The sequence below is a fragment of the Jaculus jaculus genome, chromosome 6 (assembly GCF_020740685.1).
Source record: "Jaculus jaculus isolate mJacJac1 chromosome 6, mJacJac1.mat.Y.cur, whole genome shotgun sequence".
Classification (NCBI taxonomy): Eukaryota; Metazoa; Chordata; class Mammalia; order Rodentia; family Dipodidae; genus Jaculus; species Jaculus jaculus.
Window position 1 is genome coordinate 71,579,303 of NC_059107.1, and position 25,845 is coordinate 71,605,147.

General features: G+C 40.8%; 1 protein-coding gene across 1 annotated transcript in view; it reads right to left on the minus strand.

Annotated features, from left to right (window-relative positions):
* Nucleotides 1-9,162: 9,162 nt before the first annotated feature.
* Gtpbp4 (GTP binding protein 4) overlaps nt 9,163-25,845 on the minus strand; it is a 41,302-nt gene continuing 24,619 nt past the window's right edge. The window contains exons 10-17 of the mRNA XM_004662201.2: nt 25,372-25,482; nt 21,678-21,755; nt 21,265-21,316; nt 19,421-19,521; nt 17,976-18,173; nt 12,344-12,409; nt 11,221-11,355; nt 9,163-9,873 (exon numbers count right to left, since the gene is read on the minus strand). Of these exons, the coding sequence (XP_004662258.2) occupies nt 9,721-9,873; nt 11,221-11,355; nt 12,344-12,409; nt 17,976-18,173; nt 19,421-19,521; nt 21,265-21,316; nt 21,678-21,755; nt 25,372-25,482 (894 nt within the window). The 3' untranslated portion in view covers nt 9,163-9,720. The remainder of the gene's footprint in view (nt 9,874-11,220; nt 11,356-12,343; nt 12,410-17,975; nt 18,174-19,420; nt 19,522-21,264; nt 21,317-21,677; nt 21,756-25,371; nt 25,483-25,845) is intronic.

Genomic DNA, 25,845 nt, shown 5'->3' on the forward strand with positions numbered 1-25,845 from the left:
GTTTTCCAACCTTTCACCCTAAGATAGTGTCCATCCCTTGTAGAAAGGTGAGTTTCTTGGAGGCAATAAATTGTAGGATCCTGCTTTTTATGGGGCATTGAGGCTGTTGATATTAAGAGATATTATTGAAAGGTATGTATGTATTTTTGCCATTTTTTTTTTTGTAGTTCTTTTGGCTTTAGCTTTGCTCTCTTGTGTAAACTAGTATTTGAGTATGGTTTGTTTTTTCTAGGATCCTTATATGTGTGCTTTTCTTTCTCTTCAGCATGGAGGATTCTTTCAAGTATTTTCTGTAGAGCTGGTTTTGTTTTCAAATGTCTCTCTCTTTAGCCTGCTTTTGTTGTGGAATGTACTTATTTCTGTATTTGAATGGATAGCTCTGCAGGATAAAGTAATCTTGGTTGACAGTTGGTATCTCTCAGAACTTGAATACATCAGTCCAAGCCCTTCTGGCTTTTAAAGTTTGTGTTGAGTAATCTGCTGTGATCTTGATGGGCTTGCCTTTGTAGGTAACTTGATTTTTCTCTCTAACTGCTTTCAATATATTTTTCTTGGTTTGTATGTTTGGCAGTTTAATTATAATATGGCAAGGAGAGGTTCTTTCCAGGTTTTGTCTGTTTGGCGTTCTAAAGGATTACTGTGTCTGCATTGGCATCTCTTTCCCAACTTGGGGGAAGTTTCCTTCTATGATTTTGTTGAAAATACCTACTATGCCTATGGACTGAAATTCCTCTCCTTCTACTATACCCTGAATTCTTATGTTTGATCTTTTCATAGTGTCCCAAATATCTTGAAATTCCCATTCATACTTTCCAATTAGTTTGTCTTTCTCTTTGTTGGACTATATTATACATGCCACCTGGTCTAGTTTAGATATTGTGTCCTTTCCTTCATCCATTGTACTGGTGAGATTTTCTAGGGAGCTTTTTATTTCATTGACTTTGCTCTTCATTGCTAGTAATTTGGACAGTTTTTATTATTTCTTGTAGCAGACAGATTCAGGTTCACTGAGATAAACTTCCAGACCAGGCAGTTATGGAAGAAGGGATACTTATTGAAGCTTAGAGATCCAGAGGAAGTTCCATAATGGCAGAAGAAGCTGGCCTGCCTTCACAGGACCACACACAGAGAGAAAAGCACAAGCCAAAAAGCCAAAATCCAAAAGCCACACAGCACACTTCAGGAACTCCAGCTAGGCACACTTTGCATATCTTTAGATTGAAATCTGAAACCCACCACCACACCTTAAGATCACCCAGTGACACTGCCTCCAGCCAGGTGGCTACAGATGCAAACTACAAACAAATAAACAACTGAATATATTGGGGGCTATCTATTCTATTCAAACCACCACATTTCTATTGCCTTATTTATGTCTTATATGGACCTAGTTCATTAAATTGGTTTCCTGTGTCTTCTTTGATTCCTTTGATTTCTTTGTGCATATTTATAATCATTCTTTTGAAATCTTTCTCAGGCATTTCTTCTAATTCATTATTACTAGAAGTCATTTCTGATGCATTAATACTTTTTGGTGGATTTATGCTGTCTTGATTTTTAGTGTTTCTTGTGTTATAATGTACATATTTTTGCATCTTGGATTAATTTAGTGCTTGCATTTTCTAGTTAGCTGTAGTATTAGATATATCAGTCAATCTGATGTTGTATATCTTCAGGGTTGGAGCTTAAGGTGCTAGGTATGGCTCTTAAGATACTCAAGAGTATCTACAAAAGTGATCCTTGATGTTGGGTTTGCCTGCTGTGAGAATATTCAAGTAGGCTGAGTGGAATAAAATACAGGCAGATTCTAAAATTTAACTAAGCAATGTACATATTTAATGAAAAACAGCAGAGTATTTATGCAAGAGTAGGCATTATGACAACCAGATCCTCTAACAAAGTCCCTTAGGGTGCGTGTGACCCACACCCTTAATCCTATCAATAAGAGGTTAAGATTTCTGGTCTGTAGAGGGTTCCAAGTCAGCTTGTGACCAAGTGAGACCCTTCCCTAATGAACAACAAAAGAAAACAAAGCCACTATAAATCAGGAAGCAACAAATAACAAGCCCAAAATATAGCTTATTTAAGAATGGCAAATCCGACCATCCATCAGATTTAACATATAATTTATCCTGATATGGAAGGTGCAATTAGCACTTCCGATTCAAGCCTATATACCAGGCTTACTTGGTGGATACTGACCTGGTGTAATCCCAGTTACCTTTTGGGATGATTTTGGTCTCAGTTATGCTGCACTCCTGCTTGGGTCTCTCTCTGGTGCACTGTGGGTTCAAGAAGGCTGGCTGGGTGCTGTGATCTCCCTTCCCCAGGACTCTTATGCTTGCTGGTGCTTGCACTGGCAGTGGGGGAGGGGAGGCTGTGGATGGTGGTCTAGTTCTCCCGCTGGTTTACGTGGTCCTCTACTTCGTGATCTGCTCCTCCATTGGTTGCTATGGCCCTCCCTTCGCATTTCTTGAGTTTGCAATGTCTGGTGTGAGTGGCAAATCCCCTCACCTGGCTTTTCTTGAGGTTCAAGCTAAGCTTTGCAGCTGTAGCCCCACGGACCTGCCGCCACCACTGCTGGAGCTGCTTATGCCTGCCTATGTGGGCTCTAGATGCTCTGGATCTCTCTTACTTCTCTGCTACTTTTGTTAATTTCTTACACACCTCACTTTTTAGTAGAAGAGTGTATTTTGCTTTTTTTTTTTTTTTTTTTGGCTTTTCTCCCCTAGGCTACTTTGGCATGGTTCTTAAGTGGCCATCTTTTTTTTATTTTTTATTTTATTTTATTTTTTTTTAATTTGAGAGCGACAGACACAGAGAGAAAGACAGATAGAGGGAGAAAGAGGGAATGGGCGTGCCAGGGCTTCCAGCCTCTGCAAACGAACTCCAGATGCGTGCGCCCCCTTGTGCATCTGGCTAACGTGGGACCTGGGGAACCTAGCCTCGAACCGGGGTCCTTAGGCGTCACAGGCAAGCGCTTAACCGCTAAGCCATCTCTCCAGCCCTTAAGTGGCCATCTTAACTGTACGTCCCCACCAGCTTTTTTTTTTTTTAAGGTAGGGTTTCACTCTAGTCTAGGTTGACCTGGAATTCTCTATGTAGTCTCAGGGTGGCCTCGAACTCATGATGACCCTCCTACCTCTGCCTCCTGAGTGCTGGGATTAGAGGTATGTGTCAAAGTAACAAATTTTATTTCATTAATCTTTTGTTTCGTCCCCACTTTATTACTTTCTATCCTGATCTTTACTTATTTCCATGTTTCTTGTTCATGATTTTCTAAAATTTGGTTTCTGATCTGATTAAATGTAGACACAGCTATAGGTTTCTTAGAACTGCTTTTATTGCATTCCAGAGGTTCTTATGAAGGCTTTTCATTTATATTTGACTCTAGGAATTTGTAATCCCATCCCTGCTGATGTCTCCAATGATCTACTCTCATAGTCAGCTCTATGTTTCTGGGATGAACTTCTAAACCAGGCACAGTAAATGGGAAGAGATTTATTAAAACTTAACAGATCCAAGAGAAGTTTAGTTCCATAATGGTGGAAGAAGTTGGCCCTTTCCACAGATCCATGCAGAGGAAAAAGCACCCCCACCAGCACCATAAGCAAACACTCCAGGAACCCCAGTCAGAGCTCAAGTACTCTGCATAATTTAGACTGAAATTCCAGACCCACCCCCAAACAAGCCTTAGAGCTGGACCCTAGGATCCACCCACAATGACACCTCTTCTAGCCAGGCAGCTGGAAATTCAAGCAGCTTTCATAAAACTGAATTTATTGGGTGTCATCCATTCAGACTACCACACCTACTAATCATCTCCAAACATACTATGTAATCTCCATGTGTTTATATAATATTTTTGTAGTTTCTCTTGTTACTAATTTTTTTTAGTCCATTATGATTTCATAAGATACAAGAAAATAAGATACAAAAAGTAAGTTCTTTAGAAAAATATTTATGTACATACATGAGAGAGAATGAACATACCAAGCCACTGCAAACAAACTCCAGACACATGCACCACTTTGTACATCTGGCTTTATGCAGGCCTTCAGGCTTTACAAGCAAGAGCCTTTAACCACTGAGTAATCTCTCCAGCTCCAGATTTTTGTACTTTTTTTTTTTTTTGGTTTTAGGGTAGGGTCTCACTTTAGCTCAGGCTGACCTGGAATCCTCTATGTAGTCTCAGGGTGGCCTCAAACTCATGGTTATCCTCCTACCTATGCCTCCCGAGTGCTGGGATTAAAAGCATGCGCGACCACGCCTGGCTCAGATTTTTGTACTTCTTAGAACATGCTCTATGATCTAAAATGTGTGCCCACACACATAAGAACACAAACACAGACATGCACACAACACCCATACACATGCAAAAAAAAGAAAAAAGAACGTTTGGAAGAATTAAATAACAAATAAAAATCTGATTACAAGGGGTTGGAGTTACTTTAGAGGTTAAGGAGATTGCCCTATAAATTCTAAGGACCCAAGTTTGATTCCTCAGGACCCACATAAGAAAGATGCACAAGGTGGTGCATGTATCTGGAGTTTGTTTGTAATGACTAGAGGCTCTGGCATGCCCATTTCTATGCCTCTTTCTCTCTCTCTCTCTGAAATAATTTTTTCAAAATCTGATTACCAAATAAAAATATGCAAATAAAATTATATAAAAGAATTAAAAATAATAAATACAAAGCAAAACGAAAGCAAAACTAATAAATATAATCAAAGAAAAAAAATGTAAGGACTGTGCCAGGCAGAGTGCTTTTGTAGCATGCATAAACCACTGGTTTAATCCCCAGAACCACATAAACTGGGTGTGGTGGTTCATGCATGCAATCCAGCATTTAGAAAGTAAGAAAATCTGAAGATTAAACTCACTTCAGCTACACTGTGAGTTTGAAATGAGCCTGGGATACATGAGATGGATATAGAGAGGTTGAGGGAGACAGGAAGGGTGACACTGATTTTTGAAAAGCAAAGCAGTACAGAAGCTTCTCTCCAAGTCCTTTAATGATGGACTCTGTCAGACTTTTTTTTTTGGGGGGGGGCGGGCGGGTGGGTAGTGGGTTACAGCTGCAGTCTAGTGTAGTCCCCTTTATCTTCAACATTCGGGTCTATGCTATTGCCTGTAGGATATGTTGTCTCTCAGGGGTGCATTAACTGTAGAAGTTTACTTTCTTTACACACAGGGAGCTGCTGGTAGCTCACTGATGGCCAGGCAGATTCCCACTCACTCCAGAGGCACCTCAGTCTGCACCCAGTAACAAACATGCAAGCACACTGAAATGCAAGAAAGCAAACAGTACTGAGTTCTACACACTGAAGCAGGGTATTCTACCTGATGGTCTCGATGTTTCCTCACCCTTCCCTGTGGGATGGAGAAGACAGCAAAAATACTGTGATCTGCTGGAGCTGGTCTCCCATCTCAGACCTATTCAGGAGCAATACACACAAGGCAAGGAAGCAGGTCTTAAAGTTAACCTAACCCATGACTATGAGCTCTTAGATGTCCCTAGTAACCAACTGGCAATGGGAGCTTGGATCTTACTTCACCACAGAAGGTAGAGCTGCTGACCACCATCCACTCTAAAGCTACCTAAACTTCTCAGCTGGGTGCATATCCAACTCCCTCCCTCTCCATGACTGTCTCTAGAGGCTATCTGTCCCACACAAATTTAGGATACCCCAGTCTGCCTGACACACAAGCCACCACACACATCTTTGCTAAAGATCCTCAGATTCAACTTCAAATATTACACTCCCTCTGAAGATGGTGCCTGTCTATACCACTCCAAGACAAAGAATGTGATACAATCAATTTATCTCCAGGGGTAGCTTGTCACTGTCACATGCCACCATCCCATTCACTCCTTACACTGTAAGATTTAATGCTTTGTTAAACTATAGCTTCTCCTACAGGTAGGACTGCCAGGGTGTTTTTACCAGGGCTGCCTGCCTTACCATGTGGTGTGACTTACGGTCTCTCTCACCCTTGCTGAGTCTGGAGTCTGGAGCTGTAAACTTTTTCTTATTTCCTTCCTGTTTCTCCTTGCTTTTTAGCTATTTGGTCACCTGTTCCTCTCTCTCTCCTTATAATACATAATCTTATAGTGGCAAGTTTTTGTTTGGTTTTTTTTTTTCTTCCCCTTTTCTTGAGATAGGGTCTCACTCTATCCCAAGCTGTCCTAGAACTGTCTCTGTAGTTCCAAAGTGGCCTCGACCTCACAGTGATCCTACCTCTGCCTCCCAAATGCTGGGATTAAATGCAAGTGCCACCACTCCCAGCTAATCTATTCTGTATTGCCATCTTTTCATGCAAGTCTCATGGAGTAAACTTCTAATCATCTTACCAAAACATAGGAACTTCTCATAGCCCTTTTGTGTCTATAGACTTACGTGATATTTCCACTTTAATTTGTGGCTTAGTAAGAGACTTGGAATGCTCATGTATACCCAGCATTAGCTAAATGTACAGTTCTTGTTTCAAAGAGCCCACTTTTGATTTCACTCAGTTTTTCTCTGCTCTATAATTATTTTTAATAGTGTCTGTTATAATTTATGTTAGACCTTTAAATTGATCTCTTTATAAATATAAGCATTTCTGTTATAAAGTTTCCTCTGAGCACTCAGATTGTCACAACAAAGTATTGCATATTGGGATAATCAAAATGAAGAAATTTATTCTTCCTCAGTTCTGAAGGCTGGGAAGTCAAGATTAGGGTACCAGATAGTTTCTGATAAGGCCTCTTTTCCCTAAATTGGAGATGGCCATAGATAAGTGGGGTGGGGGAACTTACCTTAGCATGTTGTTTTCATTTGTCTCAAAAGTAGCCCTTGTAATTTCTTTATATAATTGACTGGTTGTTTGATGATGTGTTTAATTTCCACCTATCTACTAACTTTCTACCATGCCTTCTGTTATTAACTAACTTCATACCAATGTGGTTGAAGATGCTTGGCCTGTCCTGGCAGATGGGATCTATCCTGGACAGCTGATGTTAGTGGGTAGTGTTTTGTGTCTAGGGTGCTTTAGTATACTGTACTATACTGTTCAAGAAGTGTATTTCCTTCTACCCACAAAGCAAAATATCGAAGACTCCAATTGTTATTGTAGACCTATTTCTCCTTTAATTTTCAGTATTTTCCTTGGCGTATTTTGAGCCTATTATTATAATGCATAAATGTTTATACAATTTATGTTGGACCTTTATTAACAACTAATACCCTTCATTATTTCTTAAACTATTATAATCTAGGCGGTTTAATGTTATTAGTAACAGTCATTCTTGTACTATTTTTATTACACATATAAAATTATTTTGTGGTAGCACACACCTTTAATCCCAGCATTCAGGAGGCAGAGGTAGGAGGATTACTGTGAGTTCAAGGCCACCCTGAGACTACATAGTTAATTCCAGTTCAGCCTGAGCTAGAGTGAGACCCTACCTCAAAAAAAATTTTTTTTGTATCTTTTCAATTACTCATTATTTTGGATCTCTTTTACAGATAGGATCTAATTGGATCAATTTTTTTTTTTTTTTGGCTGTGGGTGGTGGGGAGTTCAAGGTAGTGTCTCACTCTCTAGCCCAGGCTAACCTGGAATTCAATATGTAGTATCAGGATGGTCTCCCACTCACAACAATCCACCTACCTCTGCCTCTAGATGCTGAGATTAAAGGCTTGCACCACCATATGCCTGGTGGGATCATTTTTAAATCCATTCCACTAGTCTGTTTTTGACTATAAATACTGATTCACTTACAATTAAAGTAATCACTGATAAGGAAACTTCTGCCATCTTATTGTTTCTGTATGTACACTATAGTGCTTGTTCTTGTCCTTAATTTTTTGCATCTCTATCTCTATGTTTAACATATCTTGTTTTAACCTCCCATATTTTCTTTTTTTAAAAAAAAAAACAATTTTATTTACTAGAGAGAGAGAGAGAATTGGTGCACCAGGGCCTCTAGTCACTGCAATTGAACCCCGACCCATGTGCCACCTTGTACACATGTGCGACCTTGTGAGCTTCCATCACCTTGTGCATCTGGCTTATGTTGAACCTGGAGAGTTGAACATGGAATCCTGAGACTTTGCAGGCAAGTGCCTTAACTGCTAAGCTCTTTCTCCAGCCCACAAATCTTTATTCTTAAGCCCTCAAGTCCTTATTCTTATGCTTTTGAAAGTTGACTTGGGCTTAGGGGCAGCTAGGGACTACTATGCTAAAGGCAGAAATGGATTGAAGTTAATTTCAGTTTACTAGTTGAATAGACTCAAGTTTTAAGAGCTCTACCCTTAACTGTTGTCAAGGTTTAGAGATGGATTCCTGGTACTTTCTACAGTATCACCTTCCCTGAAATCATTCTGAGTACCTCTTCATATAAACTCCTCCTGCAGATCTTTGTTTTCAGCATGCAATACATGTAAGCACATCTATCCCTAAGAGGGAAATCTCTGTATCACAAAAACTACACTATTATAGTAGTAATATACAGGTATACTTTGAAAATGCCCTGAGTATAAAATGCTCAATGAGTAGATCATCTCTATTTTTTAAACTACATGCAAGGTTAGAAGTATACCTGTGTTCCTTTGTAGCCAAGAAGTGGTATCTTTAATATTTTAGTCTAGTATGTCTGCGGCGTGGTGACGCATGCCTTTAATCCCAACATTCTGGGGGCAGAGGTGGGAGATCACTGTGAGTTCAAGGTCATCCTGAGACTACATAGTGAATTTCAGGTCAGCCTGAGATCCTACCTCAAAAAACCAAAAAAGGCAAAATAAGCTGCCGGCTGTGGTGGCACACACCTTTAATCCCAGCACTCTGGAGGCAGAGGTAGGAGGATCACGTGGGTTCAAGGCCACCCTGAGACTACATAGTGAATTCCAGGTCAGCCTGGACTAGAGTGAGACCCTACCTCAAAAAGCCAAAATAATAATAATAAGTTTCCACAGAGATAGCTTTTATGGAGGTGCTGGGGTGTTATGCTTCATTAAATATGCAATTTTCACCAATGGTCTACTACAAAAAGAGATGGCACATTTAACTGCTGCAGTACCTAGGGTATTTTATTCTCACCCAGTTCATATTATTTGTTCATTTTGCATTTGTCCGGTAATAGTGATTCATAATAAACCAAAACAGAACTAAGTAAATCAAAGCTATTTTCCTTTGTAGGTTTATTTTGGATAAAATTGTTGAAGACAAGCTACAATGATACAGTGTACAAAAAGTCTAGAGAATAATTTAAGAGAGTATTTTAAGTACTCAGTTCTGATATACTCATACAAGTGCTTGCTCTCAAATCTGCAGGACAGGGCTGGCAGCCTTCTGCCTACAACTAAGTGGAGAAGCTTTCCTTACAAAAAACTGGGTTCTTCATGTATAACGAACCAAGATTTTCTTAAAAGTTTCTGCTCCACCAAAAAACCCACCATACTTGTGGCAATAAATCTTCCCAGTTCTGCAATATGAAGAAATCAACACTCCATCGATGCAGAAACACGGTGTACTTAAAATATTTGTAGTATTACGCAGTGACAAAAACTCCCCACACCTCTATAGAGTTAACCCATTTTCAGCTAAGCAACAAGCACTTTCATTTTGTTTCTTTCAGTTATTAGAACATGATTTCAATTTTATAAAACTATATCATACCAAACCAAGAAATAAACAGCAACAGTCTAATCAAGCAAAGTCCACTGAGAAGGACACTATCTCCTGTCCTTTTTACCAGCTTTCCTCTTTCCAGACAGTAAGTGCTTGGGCTTCATATCAAACACATGTCTATCTGCCTCCCCCTTCCTTCCCAAGCGATTCATCTTCTTCTGAGCATTCTTCATCATTGTCTTGGCTTTCTTTAGCATCTATAAAGGGACGAGTGGAGATGAGACATTAGTGAACACTACATTTCCACTGCCTGTTCTGGTAAATCTTATTCACCGTTTACTCTCAGGCCTACCATGTATCTGTAGGAACTCAGTAATTATTCATGTATACCTATGACATTTCAGAGCTAGGAGATTCCACTGATTCAACCACTTATACAAACCAACACACTGAAACTCTGGACCCTTAGACTACTGATAACTGCAAATGCCAATAATAAAACCCTATTTCAGTGGTGTCATCACAGAATTTGGGAGGCTGAGGTGGGAGGACTGAATCTGGAGGTCAGTATGGACTACACAGCAAGTTTTAGGGCCACCTAGAACACATAGTAAAACTGTGTCTCAATCAACTTCCAGAAGAAATGGCATGAGAGAATGAAAGCCTTGAGCTTCTATTAGAGATTGCTTTCCAGTTAAAATAGATTTTTTCTTGTATCTGGAGTTTTCAAAATGCTGAAACTAAAATTTTTTTGTTTTTAAGACAAAAAATTCAGCAAAAAATTGATTTTGAAGACACAAAACATCTTTGCAAAGTCACAATTATGATAATCCAAACTACAAATATGAGGAACAAAAAGTTACCATTAATAATGTGAAGACACACAGGATTACCTGATGATTGTGAAGTCATTCCCTATGGGATGCTTCCTCACAGGGCACTGCCAGGACTGAGGCCTCCGTGGTGCTGAGGAGGCTATGGCCTATCAAGCTGGGATGTAAACTCATACTTCCAGCCTTGTATGACGTTGTTTTGGTCTATTCTTCAAATCAAGAAACTATTGCAAGATGGTCCACCTAGTGTAACTGTCCAGGGGCATTGTGGTGGTTTGATTCAGGTGTCCCTTAGGTGTACTGAATGCTAGGTTTCCAGCTGATGAAGATTTGGGAATTAACGCCTCCTGGGGGCAGTGTATTGTTGGGGGCGGGCTTATGAGTGTTATAGCCAGTTTCCCCTTGTCAGTGTTCAGCACACTCCCCTGTAGCTATTGCCCATCTTATGTTGGCTAGGGAGTGATGTCCACCCTCTGCCCATGCTATCATTTTCCCATGCCATCATGGAGCTTCCCCTAGAGTCTGTAAGCCAAAGTAAACCTTTTTTCCCACAAGCAGCTCTTGGTCAGGTGATTTCTGCCAGCAATGCAAACCTGACTGCAGCAGGCATCTATCTAATTGTCACTCCCTGGCTCAAGCTCATCATTAAAGGTTGTCAAGAAATTAGGAAATAAGACACACAGTTAATCCCTTAATCCAACAACCCTTACTCCTTTGCACAATAAAACATTGTTCTTTCTAATGTTCTTGTGTTCCACATCAGACACTTACCTTGACATCTCTTAGACCAGAAACATCACGTGGCATTCGAGAGCAACTCCGACTGCGGTCTACAGCAACAGATTCTTCCCGCTTTCTTTTCCGGGTGACACTCCGAGATCTTCTTGCCTGCACTGCGTAATGGGCCTGCAATGTACAAAAGAGCAAACTTTAGCCCTCAGCACCCCAGTTGGTTTGGTTTCTCGAGGTAGGTTTCACTCTGGCCCAGGCTGACCTGGAATTCACTATGTAGTCTCAGGGTGGCCTTGAATTCATGGTTATTCTCCTACCTCTGCCTCCCACGTGCTGGATTAAAGGAAATAAGCCACCACACCTAGCTCAGCTGAGGTTTTAATAACAATTTTCATGCAAGCTAAATATCTTTAAGACAGACATAGTTATTTTCATATTAATTAGTGGTGAAATATTCTTCACATAACACAAGTTATTTGATGTCACAATGCCCATGTTCCCATTGAAAACTATTACTGGACAGCATTTCAAGGGGGTTTGATTCATGTGTCCCCCATAAATTTAGGTATTCTGAATGCTAGGTCCCTACCTGGTGGCAACTTGGGAATTGGAGCCTCCTGAAAACAGTGGGGTAGGCTTATAGGTATTATAGCCAGCTTCCCCTTGCCAGTGTTTGGCACATTGTCTTGCTGCTATTGTCCATCTTATTTTGGCCAGGAGGTGATGTCCAGCCTCTGTTCATGCCATAGATTTCCCCTGCCATGATGGAGCTTCCCCTGGAATCCGCAAGCCAAAATAAACCCTTTCCTCCCACAAGCTACTCTTGGTCAGGTGTTTTCTGCCAGCAATGCAAAACTGACTGCAATACTATGTATATGTCTATATATTTATATACATACCAGATAGCCTAGGTATATGGTAGGCTACACCACCTAGGTTTATTAAGTGTATGTTAACATATTTACATGATGAAATCACTTATTGGCACATTTCTCAGAATCAAGTAAAGTTAAGCAGGGCTTTGGCATATGTTTGCAATCCTAGCACTCGAGAAAGCAGCAGGAGAATCCTTGGTTTGAATCTAATCCAGGCTACAGAGCAAGACCTCTCAAAACAACACAAGGACAACTGAATCTGAAACCACCCCTCCCTACACACTTACCTTATCTTTATCATCCATGTCAACACCAAGACTACGCATCTCATTCTCCAAATCTGCTCGCTGAACCTGAAGTGGAGAAGGGAAGATACTTGTTAAAATTTAAAAATGAAATAAACAAAACACAAAACCCACAAAGGTGAAACATATAAGATAGGCTATGATATATTTTGGTTTTTGTCCACACCACCTGGCTCCTATCTTCCCTAGCCTTTATTTCCTAGGTGATTAGAGCAATATAAAGCATTGGCCTTTCAAAAAGTCCTTGGTTCCATAAGCAACTTGAGGTGAAGGAATAGTCTTCTGTTATAACGGAGGTACTTTGGGTCTTAGAAAAGCTCTTTTGTGACTCCCCCCCCCCTCCCCCCGCCAACTGACCCTTGTCCTTACCTTTCACACACTCCTTTTTCTTCTCCAAGAATCTATTATTACTCTTCCCCAAGACCTGCCACAGAACTTAAAACTACAATCTCAATGAGTGTGGTGGTGGCTCACACCTTTAATCTCAGCACTCAAGAGGCAGGGGTAGGAGGATTGCCATGAGTTCAAGGCAGTAAGGGTCTCTCTTTACCCACATTTATGCCAGCATGGTATACTGTCATTTGTGTTCTTGGTGATAGCCATTATATACGGGGTGATATAAAGACTCAAGCAGTTTTAATCTGCATTTCCCTTACAGCTAAGGATATTGAAGTTGTGTTTTTTTTTTTTAATTTTTACTTGTTAGTGAAATTATCGGAGCAAGAGAGATCTGGTCCAACTGCCAAAATCTCATCAACAATTAAAGCATTCAAATGCCATGAAACATTTGAAACTATACCAGAAAATAAAAACTTGAAGTAAGTTTTACAAGGTCAGTTTTCCAATGTGTGAAATAAACAGCAAATGTGTTAAATTTTAACAGCTATGCAATTTTAACACATAACATGTATGTTTTGTACAAATACTTTCTTGTTAAAGTAAACAAAAAAGTTGAACCCATCTAAAGAAATCAATTAAGTACTAGATCTTGAAAGAAGAATATGTGACAGAATTTCAGAAATATTCTAGGTCACTGTTCTTAGTCCTAGGCTACACTAAAGAACCACTAAGGAAAAAAAGTTTTGTAGCTTAGATATAATTAAAATGTTTGAGACAGGGTTTCATGTAGCCCAGGCTGGTCTTGAACTCACTATTTGGCTGAGGATGACCTTACACTTACATCCCTCTGCCTTCTCTAGTGCTAGGATAAAGCACTAGTTTTATTTGGTATTAAGGATCAAATGTAAGACTTCATGTACACTAGGCAAGTATTCTCTACCAACTAAGCTATGCCCCTAGCCATTATGTATGTAGGTACGTATGTGTATATGTATTTGATTTTTCAAGATAAGGTTGCACTCTAGCCCAGACTGACCTGGAATTCAAATTCACTATGTAGTCTCAGGGTGGCCTTGAACCCATGGTGATCCTCCTACCTCTGCTCCTGAGTGCTGGGATTAAAGGCATGCACCACCAAACCCGGCATATGTACATATTTTTAAGCCACACAATGAAAAGCTATGCCACCCCCTTCCCCACCCCTAACACAGACACCTGTACTCCAGAATAGTGAAGAAGTAGACAGGGAGGGCAGTTCGACATGGAAATGATCACTTTTGAAAGGATGGACTTGGTTATATAAGAAAGCTCATGTCAGAATTTGGGGTAGGATGGCACAATAGACAGTGCATTATGGGATGTGGTGATTAAGAGTCAGGGCAGCAAAAAAAGACAATGTTTCAAAGAGGAAAAGAACATCTGGCATCACAAAGCAATGATATCACAGCTGAGAGGTGAGGCCACATAGGACAGCTCTGCAAAAGGAAGAAAGAAACACAAGGCTATGACTCCCCAGGGAGGGAGGGACAGAAGCCTCCTCTGAAAGGTAAGCTAGGTGGCCAGGTGAAGAGAATGACAATCATACCCATAGGACAGGCCCACAGTTCTCTCAAACCTTAATCCAGTTGTAGGTTTTGGTGAGATAGAGACTCCTTTGGCCCTCTCCAGAGCAGTGAATAAGCACCGTTTTGAGAAGGAACCTACTCTTTTACAAATGAGCTATCCCAGAGGACAGAGAACAGGAACAGTTACTAGTTAGAAGTCCCAAAGTCAACCTGCCTCACAACCCCCCAAGCCCCACCCCAGAGGCAGTAGTGGAGAGGTGGAGGGCAGTGTGAGGGCCTGTACCCTTACTCAGTGCTCAGGATCTGACCTCTTCACCTAAGAATCACTGAACCTGCTAGCTCCAAACTGGGGCCAATGGGTGATGAACCTCTGGAGCCACCTGTTTCCCATAAGGTTCAATGGCCCAAACTGAGAACTCGAGTTCCAGGGGACTATCTGGTGTCTATGGTCACACTCCTTCAAGGAGGGTATTTAATACTTACCAGGCTTTCAAAGTAGAGGCAGGTCCACCTATATGGATAGCAATGTTTGCTTCCCTGACTCCCAAAACATTAAGGAAATGGCCCCTAATAGAATTGGCCACCCTACAGAGTACCAACAGGGGATTCTCAGAGGGATGGGAGAACCCACCTGGGTCACAGACTTTGGAGTTAACTGTCCAGCAGAGGCAACCCAAACACAGAAAAAAAAGCTATCAGGACTGGAGGGATGGCTTAGTGGTTAAGGCATTTGCCTGCAAAGCCAAAGGGCCCAGGTTTGATTCCCCAGGACCCACGTTACCCAGATGCACAAGGGGGCACATGTGTCTGGGGTTTGTTTGCAGTGGCTAGAGGCCCTGGTGCGCCCATTCTCTTTCCCTCCATCCCTCTCTCTCTCTGTCAAATAAATAAAATAAGTAAATAAATAGTTAAAAAGAAAGCTATCAAAGAAGACAGCTTGAGAAGATACCTGACACTTGTGGAGCGCATGCTCGTACCACATAAACTGTAGAAAAAAACCAAGATTCTCTAGGATCCAATTATACATTCCACATCCACACTGCAGATTCCAATTGTAGAGACCCCAGAACATACATACATAGTAACCCTGAGTAAGGGTACAGGCCCTCACACTGCCCTCCACCTCTCCACTACTGCCTCTGGGGTGGGGCTTGGGGGCTGTGAGGCAGGTTGACTTCGGGACTTCTAACTAGTAACTGTTCTTGTTCTCTGTCCTCTGGGATAGCTCCAACATTTCATTTTGTGCCCTTATGTTCAACAACCCTCCCCCCCCCTTTTTGCTGTATTTTAGAAGTATTTTGACTTTATTTTTAAAAGTTTTTATAACCTTTCTTATATTAATCTAAGTTGTTCATTCATTTTTCATTACTGGCAGTTTTAAATGCTCTTGCACTTTCCCTATTCCTCGTTTACAATTTATTTATTTATGCATGTGTGCACGCCACACAAACAAATGTCAAAGCTAGAGGAGAACACATGCCATCTTCCTCTATAGCTCCTCACCGTGTTTGATATGGATCTTTTACTGAACCCTCAGCTACTATTTTTCAGACAGACTGGCTGACCAGCAAGACAGGGACCTAGTAATTCTCTAGTCTCTACTTCCCACAGGACTGGCGTTATAGGTGTGTGTGCCACATCCAGCTGTCTAAGTGGGTGTTGGAGAATAAACCCAGAGCCAATCAGACCTTCATATTGCATGACAAACCCTCTTTCCTACAGAGCAATCTCCTCAGGCCCATTTCTTTTATTTTAGCCATGCTTCTCCTCTATTTTCCTTTTCCCCTGCCCCTCTTCCCTTTATTTAGTTCATTTATTATTTCTACACTTATACCAAATTATTTTAACTTCACAGTACACTCTGCATATTATACCACAGTCAATTACAGTCACTGGTGATGTATTAATGGGGTATTTTTTGTTTGTTTGTTTTTGGTATTTTGAGGTAGGGCCTCACTCTAGCCCAGGCTGACATGGAACTCACTATGTACTTTCAGAGTGGCCTCAAGCTCACAGCAGTCCTCCTACCTCTGCCTTCCAAGTCCTGGGATTTGAAGACTCGGGCCACCACACCTGACTATTAGTGGATTTTAATTGACCATAAACGTATTTCTGTGTCTTGCTCAGTTTGGTATTATTTGGTATCATTATTATTTGGTATTAATGTCTTCTGAGAAGCCCTGGAGACTGAGCTCTCATGAGTTGGCTGCACAATAAGATCTCTAAATTAAAACATGTCTTAGAAGTCACTGGTCTTTCACAGACTGTTCTTCCATTTAAGATGAACCTTGTGAAAACAAAGAAACTATGTAAGAAAACTATGGTCATGTCACAAGAACACTGGAGACACAAGAGAGGAAAAGTATGTATGCGAGGAGAGGCAACAATCTTGATGGCCAAAGATGGGACAATGTTAAGATTAAAGAATGAATGGGGACTGGAGAGTTGGCTTAGTGGTTAAGTGCCTGGCTGTGAAGCCTAAGGACCCTGGTTCAAGGCTCAATTCCCCAGATATACAAGGTGGTGCATATGTCTGGAGTTCATTTGCAGTGGCTAGAGACCCTGGAATGCCTAATTTCTCTCCCTCTCTAATAAATAAATAAAATATTTTTAAAAAAATAAAAAAAAGAGAGCCAGGCATGGTGGCTCATACTTTTAATCCCAGTACTCGAGAGGCAGAGGTAAGAGGATCACCATGAGTTAGTTCAAGGCCACCCTGAGACTAAAGAGTGAATTACAGGTCAGCCTGGGATAGAGGGAGACCCTACCTTGAAAAACCAAATATATATATGTATGAAAAGAATGTCTGTGCTCATAATAAATGACATACTAGAGACACTAACGTGCTCTCCAAGGCTTAAGGAACATCATGGAAGTGGAGGTGGAAAGAAGAATATAAGGCACACTATGCTCCCAACAGGAACCAACTGGTATATTCATGACCCTACACTGATTACTGATACTCCCACTGAGGAGGACCTTCAGTAGAATGGCTATATAAGAGAATGGGTCAAAAGAGTATAGCCCAATGGGAATACAGCCAATTTACACAATCATAAATTAAACTTCCAAATAAAACTTACTTTTCAGTTGGGCATGGTAGCACATGCCTTTAATCCCAGCACTCAGGAGGCAGAGGTAAGAGAACTGCTGTGAGTTCAAGGGTAGTCTCAAACTCATAGTGAATTCCAGGTCAGCCAGACTCAAGTGACACCCTACCTCAAAAAGCACAACTCCCCTCCCCAATTTCTTTTCAAAACAGTTAGCTAATGGCTTAGAACTTATAATAAGCATAAAATATAGTGGTTTATGTTTTGAGGTAGAGTCTAACTCTAGCCCAGGTTGACATGAAATTCAACATGTAGTCTCGGGCTGGCCTCAAAGTCAGGGCAATCAACCTACCTCTGCCTCCCAAGTGCTGGGATTAAAAAGGCCTGTGCCATTACACCCAGCTACAAGTTACAGTTTTAATTTGCACAACTGCCAAAAAAAAAAAAAAAAAAACATTTGGATCACTGTAGTGTTGTACTTGAAGCAGAAAGTCACCAAGAAAAGAACAATAATCAGAATCTCATAATTCCATGCAAAACATCTTGCAGGTTAATATACACCAATAAATCAATCTCACAGTGGTTGAAGGCTGTTTCTAAGAAGGATTTACATCCAGTAAGCAAGATCAGCCCTGTCTCTCTAGAATATACAAAACTTGCCTTCTTAGCAGTTCGGGGCATCCTGGGTCCTTGGGTATTCTTTTCTTTGGACTGCAGAATTTTCAACTTCTTTTTTTCTCTAATTTGTTTTGCCAGCTGCCGGATTTCCACCATTTCCTCATCTTCACTTTCAGAGTCACTGTCATACTCCCCAGCAGCTGTTCTTAGCTCTTCTTCCTTTTCTAATTCTTCTAGTTTCTTTAAGAGTCATCATTAAATAAGATTAACAAAGGAAAACTTACAAGGAAGTAGGTACACCAACATATATGTGGGAATCATATTTTCTTTAAGCTTTGAAGATATGACAATACCACAGTACAATAACAACTAGGCCCCAATTATGTACAGACCTACTCTCTCATAGGAATGGGGTGCTATGAGAAACATGGAGATAACATGAGCATTTCTTTTTTTCTTTTTGTAACATTTCTTTTTTATAACAAACTTCAAGGATTTAAGATGCATGAGCTATAGAGATGGCTTAGCACTTAAGGCACTTGCCTGCAAAGCCAGAGGACCTAAGTTCAATTGCCCAGGACCGACGTAAGTCAGATGCACAAGGTGGTGCATACATCTAGAGTTTGTTTGCAGTACCTGAAGGTACTGGCACACCCATTCTCTATCTGCCTCTTTCTCTTTTTCAAATAAATAAGTAAAAGTATGTATTTTTTAAAAATGCAGAGCCCATCATAACCGAATGCTCCCAGCAGATAAATGAAATAAACAACACCCTAAACATAATCTTATTCACTGCAAAGACAAAATGAAAATGCAAAACTATACACATGTATCTCAGTGACATAGTATAGACGTAGTATGCAGACACAAAGCCCTGGGTGTAATCCTAGCTAGCACTCTGGAGGCTAACATAGGAAGACTGCCAAGGGTATGAAAGCCAGCTTGGACTACAGAGTAAGTTCTAGATCAGCCCATTCTAGAAGTAAGACTTTGCCTCAAACAAAAACTCTTAAAATTTTACATTCTACAAAAAAACAAAAAACAAAACAGGTATGGACTAGGTACCAAGGCAGGAGAAAGAGGTCAGTGATGAAACGAAGCTCTTGAGAAAGAAAAGCACCCTCTTTCAGATTAGGAACCACAGACCAGAGTTAATTCCCATAACTCAATTTGCTTGATGTGATGCCACCTGCTGCACCGGCAGAAAGAAACAACAGCAGGAGGTCTGAAAAGCTACGAAAACCTCAGTCAGTCACTGAGGGAAGACCTAGCCTGTGATAAGTCTCCACAGAATAGCAGCAATGACAGCCAAGGTGGCATTATCAGAACCAGACAGGGCAGAGGCGACATAGTGTCATCTGAAGTAGAGGGGTGGTGATGCCTCCAAGTAAATGGAGAACAGGGATAGGAAGATGCTTCAGAAGTTGTGCCCATACTTTCTAGTAGAATCATGCTAAAAAGAGGAAAAAAATTTAAATAATGCAGACCTTCATGATAGCAGGATCAATATAATCAGCAACATTATGGCCTTCCCAAATCTCTGGTATCTTATCATATTTCTCAGACGAATTCATTAAATCCCAGTATTCTGAGGTTTAAGGAAAGAAAAGTTACATTCATCATACTTCCTAATATCTTGACATACCATGTGCCTAAAGTACATTTTTCTTGATGTGACATAGTATCCCTCTACAAAGACAATAAAGCAGTTATGCTCAACACTGTATACATTATTAAAAAGATGAACAATGACCAACATAATGTGGTTAACTTTCACATATGAGAGCTATAAAATCAATCCCCTAACTCAAAAAGAACAGAAAATAACCGGGAAGGAAAACACTCTACAGAACTCTCAAAGAGCATGCCAACTTTAAATCTTTTTTTGGTTTGTTTTTGCTTTTTGGTTTTTCGATGTAGGGTTTCACTCTAGGCCAGGCTAACCTGGAATTCATAGTGATCCTCCTACCACTGCCTCCCAAGTGCTGAGATGGCATGCACCACCATGCCTGGCACAACTTTATAAGAAGTAAGAACCTGCTTTTACTTGCCTACCAGAACTAGACAGCAAGACTCTAACAGGAGACAGGTTGGGTACAGGACAATGAGAAATCAAGCTGGAGCTCAGCTGGAAGAAGCCTCCTCCTGCTTGACCAGCTATCACAGTGCTGGAAAGAGCTATACAGTTTGCTGGGCGGTGGCGGGGGGGGGGAGGGGGATAAGTAAGCAATAGTCTCAACCAGCAGTGAATGCTGCAAGCTACAGAGCTGGCCACCCAGGCAAAAATGTGCTAATGGGTACAATGGTGGCATATCTGTTATGGAGGAAACCAACTGCTTTCTGAATGGATTTTAGGCCTACTTCATGGGAGGGAATTCAAGCTTGGTACTGAAGCCTTATTCAGAGGCCTATGGTTGGAGAGGTCATAAAAGCTGGGGGAAAGCTGTTGCATGGTTAAATGTACATATTACCCCACTAAACTGCCCTCCAGATATTTACATTTATGCCCATATATTAATGTTACTCTCACTTTTTTTTTCTTTAAAAAGAGGCAAAGAGAGAGAAAATGGGCATGCCAGGGCCTCCAGCCACTGCAAACAAACTCTAGATGAATATGCCACCTTGTACATCTGGCTTACATGGGTCCTGGGGAGTCGAACCTGGGTCTAGGGTTTACAGGCAAGCGCCTTAGCCACTAACTGATCTCTCCAGCCCTACTCTCACTCTTGGTTACAGACACTTCTTTTTTCAGATGGTGTAATAATAATGGGGAGATTTAAAACTCATCAAAGTGCTGAGAGGTGCCAGTGTATTCCATACTAAGTGAGACCCCCCTCCCTCCCCCAAGATTCAGGACCACTGTGAAAGAGAGGATATAAGAGCCAGGCATGGTGGTGCACGCCTTTAATCCCAGCACTTGGGAGGCAGAGGTAGGAGGACTGCTGTGAGCTCAAGGCCACCCTGAGACTACATAGTGAATTCCAGGTGAGCCTGGGCTACAGCGAGACCCTACCTCAAAAAACCAAAATAATTAAGTAAATAAAAAAGTTTAGGCCAGGCATGGTGGTGCAGGCCTTTAATCCCAGCACTCAGGAGGCAGAGGTAGGAGGACTGCCATGAGTTCGAGGCCACCCTGAGACTACATAGTGAATTCCAAGTCAGACTGAGCTAGAGTAAAACCCTACCTTGGGGGAAAAAAAAAAGGTTAAAAAAATTAAGAACCAGCAAATATGTCTGTAGATGTTTATTCATTAAAGCCCTTTCTTACTTTTCTGAAATACTTTACATGTATGTAGCTAACACTAACTCCCCATTACCTTCTAGTACTTACTCTGAAGATCCAAAATATACTCATCTCCCATTTCCAGCTCGAGATCTCGTTCCTGCAATGGAAAAAAATAATAGTTTTATTTTACCTTTTATGCCCCCAAAATGTGTTGTCACCTCCTGGCCACAAAGAAATAATCTCCAATCCTTTTAGATTTGTGGAGTTCTATTTCTATTTCAACAAAGAAAGCTGATTTTACCCTTTGGTAGATCATATATCCTGTATATTTCATTCATTATAATGTAACGTCAAGTGAAGGTTTCATGAGACTAGGGACTTTTCTTAAAGATTCGCAGCTGGGTCCCAGAATTCTACAGGGCTCTACCTTGTCAAGCCTTCATATTGTCACTGGTACACAGGGAGCCTTTCAGTTTCTCCTCCTTAAGGAACCTAGAATCAGAGTAACAGAAACCTACCCTTTTCTTCTTAGACTCCCCAATATCCATTTTCTTCTTGCGTGCCACCACTCCTTCTGGGATGAAAGGGGGCCTCTCCTAAGAAGATGTTATTGAAAATATTATGTGAAATTTAAAGAAACTTAAAGAACTATAATCAAATTCTCAAAGTAAAATATAAAACTGTACTCATACTAATTAAAAACCAATGGCTACACATCCCTGACACTGAAAACTTAAAACAGGGTTAGTCATGAGCCCTAGGGGTATAACATCTGCTGATGTCGAGAAAAATGTTTATACTATGCTTATCAAACTGCCCTGTAAGCACTTCTCTTAATATTTATACCCTTATATTAACACTATTCTCACTTTGGGTAGAGAATCTTCTCTTTTCAGATGGCAGTGACCTTGGGATGACTCAGAAGTATCATAGTGCTGGAAAGAAATGACTGCAGTACTGAGTAACATCTTAATCACACCTTCCAAGGCTCATGGTCTAATGTGGAAGAGGTGGTGGAAAGAATATAAGAGCCAAAGGAAGGGTAGGACTCCTTACAACGTGCTCCCTCCAGACATAAAATGGCCTGGATATCCATGACCTCATAGTGCCTGACACTACCTACACAAGACCATCATAAGAGGAGGAAAAGATCATGACATCAAAATAAAAGAGAGACTGATTGAGATGGGGAGGGGGTATGATGGACAGTGGAGTTTCAAAGGGGTAAGGTGGAGGGAGGAAGGGTATCACCATGGGGTATTTTTATAATCATGGAAGTTGTTAATAAAAAAATTAAAAATATATATATATATATATATATATATATATATATATATGAGAGGAAAAAAAACAATAGCTAGGGCTGGAGAGATGGAGTAGGTAAGGCCTGTGAAGCCTAAGCACCCAGGTTCAATTCTCCAAGACCCACGTAAGCCAGGTGTACAAGGTGGCAAATGCATCTGGGGTTTGACTGCAATGGTTAAAGAGACCTTGAGTTACCCATACTCTATCTTCATCTCTCTCTCTCTCTCAAATAAAAAAATACCAGTGGTTAAAGAAACAAAAACAATTATTCTGGTGGAATGGGTTTCAAGGTCAAACTGGGCAAAGAAACCTGGAGGGCCTCACAAATTGATTCTATAGCCATGTAGAAAGAATAAACAAAAATACAAAACAAAACAGTATTGTAAAAAAAAATTCTTTAAGAAAATAACATAAGATAGAACAGTATGATCAATGAATGAATGAGAAACAGACATAAACCTAATTGGACATAAATTCAATGAAAAGATATTCAATGATCAGTTCTGAGATGAATGTCATATGAAAACAGAATTCCTAATAACCTGCACGTCTTTCAGAACAAAATGATGACTTCTATATAAAAAGGATAAAAAAAAAAGGTGGTGGCACACCCCTTTAATCCCAGCACTCGGGAGGCAGAGCTAGGCAGATCGCCGTGAGTTCAAGGCCACCCTGAGAATACAGAGTGAATTCCAGGTCAGCCTGGGCTAGATTGAAAGCCTACCTTGAACCCCACCCCCCCAAAAAAGACAGGGCAGTCTAGATGCCTGTGAGGCCTAAGGACTCATGCTCGACTCTCCAGGTCCCACATAAGCCAGATGCAGTGATGCAAGCATGCAAGGTCCCACAGGCGCACAAGGGGGTGCACACATCTGGGAGTTTGACTGCAGTGACTGGAGGTCCTAGTGCACTAACTTTTTTTTTTCTCTCTGTCCCATTAAAAAAAAAAAAAGCAGTCAGTTAAGCTTGCCCCCCCCCAAAAAAAACAATAAATAAGAAAGACAAAAACACAGAAAAAGGGCTGGATAGTTGGATTAGCGGATAAAGCGCTTGCCTGTAAAGCCGAAGGAGCCCAGTTCAAGGCTCCATTCCCCAGGACCCATGTTAGCCAGATGCACAAGGGGATGCACATGTTTGGAGTTCGTATGTAGTGGCTGGAGACCCTGGCGTGCCCATTCTCTCTCTGCCTCTGTCACTCTCAAGTAAATAAATAAAAACAAACAAAAACACAGAAGTAGCCAAACATGGTGGTGCACATCCTTAATCCTAGCATTCAGGAGGCTGAAATAGAATGATTGCTGTGAGTTGAGGCCAACCTGGGCTAGAGTGAGTTACAGGTCAGCCTGGGCTAGAGTGAGACCCAGCTTCAAAAAAAAAATAAAAATAAAAATCAAATACACACACACCAGAAATATGGAAAAAAAGACTAAATAATTTGAAAATGGATAGCAGCCCTCAGCCCTTCCTCTACAGGACACAAAATACAGCAACCATGAAAAAATGTTGATGGCTTAGTGGTTAAGGCATTTGCCTGCAAACCCTAAGAACGCAGGTTTGAATGCCCAGTTTTCACCTAAGCCAGATGCACAAGGGGGTGTGTGCATCTAGAGCTCATTTGCAGTGGCTGAATGTCCTGGTATGCCCACTCTCTATCTCCCTCTCTGTCAAAATGGATAAATAAAAATTTTTAAATGCTAATAGTTTGAATATCAAATTTGATGGGTATAAAAAGAAATCAAGGGACAAAAAAAGAAAACATTTATTAGGAGATATGAAAAGAATCAGATTTCCTTATGTAAAAATTAGAAAAAATGGGCTGGAGAGATGGCTTAGCGGTTAAGCGCTTGCCTGTGAAGCCTAAGGACCCCGGTTCGAGGCTCGGTTCCCCAGGTCCCACGTTAGCCAGATGCACAAGGGGGCGCATGCGTCTGGTGTTCGTTTTCAGAGGCTGGAAGCCCTGGCGCGCCCATTCTCTCTCTCTCCCTCTATCTGTCTTTCTCTCTGTGTCTGTCGCTTTCAAAGAAATAAATTTAGAAAAAAAAAATTAGAAAAAATAAGAAAAAGACAAATTGATTTTTTAAAAAAAGCTAGTAAAGGATGTGTTTAAAGAAACAGATACCACTAACACGCCATCTTTACACTATGAAAATGACAGAAGTTAACACCCAACATTGCTGGTAACATGGGGAAACATGCTTTTCAAACTGTTATTGAAATATAAACTATAAAAGGATATTTTTTACTTTTATTTTTTTTGGTTTTCCAAGGTAGGGTCTCCCTCAAGCCCAAGCTGACCTGGAATTTACCATATATATATATATATATATGTATGTATGTATGTATGTATGTATGTATGTATGTATGTATGTATGTATTACTATATATATAGTGTCAGGGTGGCCTTGAACTCACAGTGATCCACCTACCTCTGCCTCTCAAGTGCTGGGATTAAAGGTATGTACTACCATGCCCAACAAAAATGGCATTTTTGAAGAATGCTAATATATTCAATGCCACTCCTGAAATTCAGATTTATTTGTGGTAACATTAAGGTACATGTATAAATATATGCAAGAAAATAAGAAATTTAAAGCTAATAAAATTCCATGTGCTTCTTAAAAACTCCTCCAACACCATTTCTGAATGACAAGCTGACAGCAAAACCTGGTAGAGTGAGAAGGGTTCACAAAGCCCTGTAGATTCTCTTCTTCACTTTAGCAATTCTTTCCCACATAAACATATAACCCCACCATGAGTAACAAACTGAAGCCTGTGCATGAAGTCCATCTGTGTGCATGCAATGATGTGCAACCCCCAGGAATGGATCCATGACCCAGCATCTAGTGACTGTGTCAACAACCCAGAACTCTTATCTCCAAGGCTCCCTTCCCACAAAAAGCCACTTGCCTTATCATCTCTCTTGTTTGGTACAGCTAAATGCAATCTGTTCAGCACATCATTCACTTTATTTCCCTTCATTTTGGTTTCCACTCGATGAGCCAAAAGTCTATCACAAGCCTACAAAAAGTATAAAAGCAAGGCAAAGTCACAAACATATACCACCAGGCCCCTCCACATATCCCAAGGAAGAACTAAGTCCCCCACTCACTGATGGGTGAAAATGTGGTTTGGAACTTCCTAGTACCTAGGCTGGGCCAACTTTTTCTGGGCCAAGGATCAACCTGAGGCAAAATTCCAAAGAAACCCCACCATGTCCCAAGTAGACCTTGCTCCTTAGTGACTAGTAAACAGATTCAAGAGCCCTTACCTGCCTTTCCTTACAAAGATGCCATGCTCCTGACTAAGACATTAGAGACTTAAGCAACTAATCCTTTCTGAGGAAAAATAACATACTGAAGCAGAAAATAATTAAGATAGCAT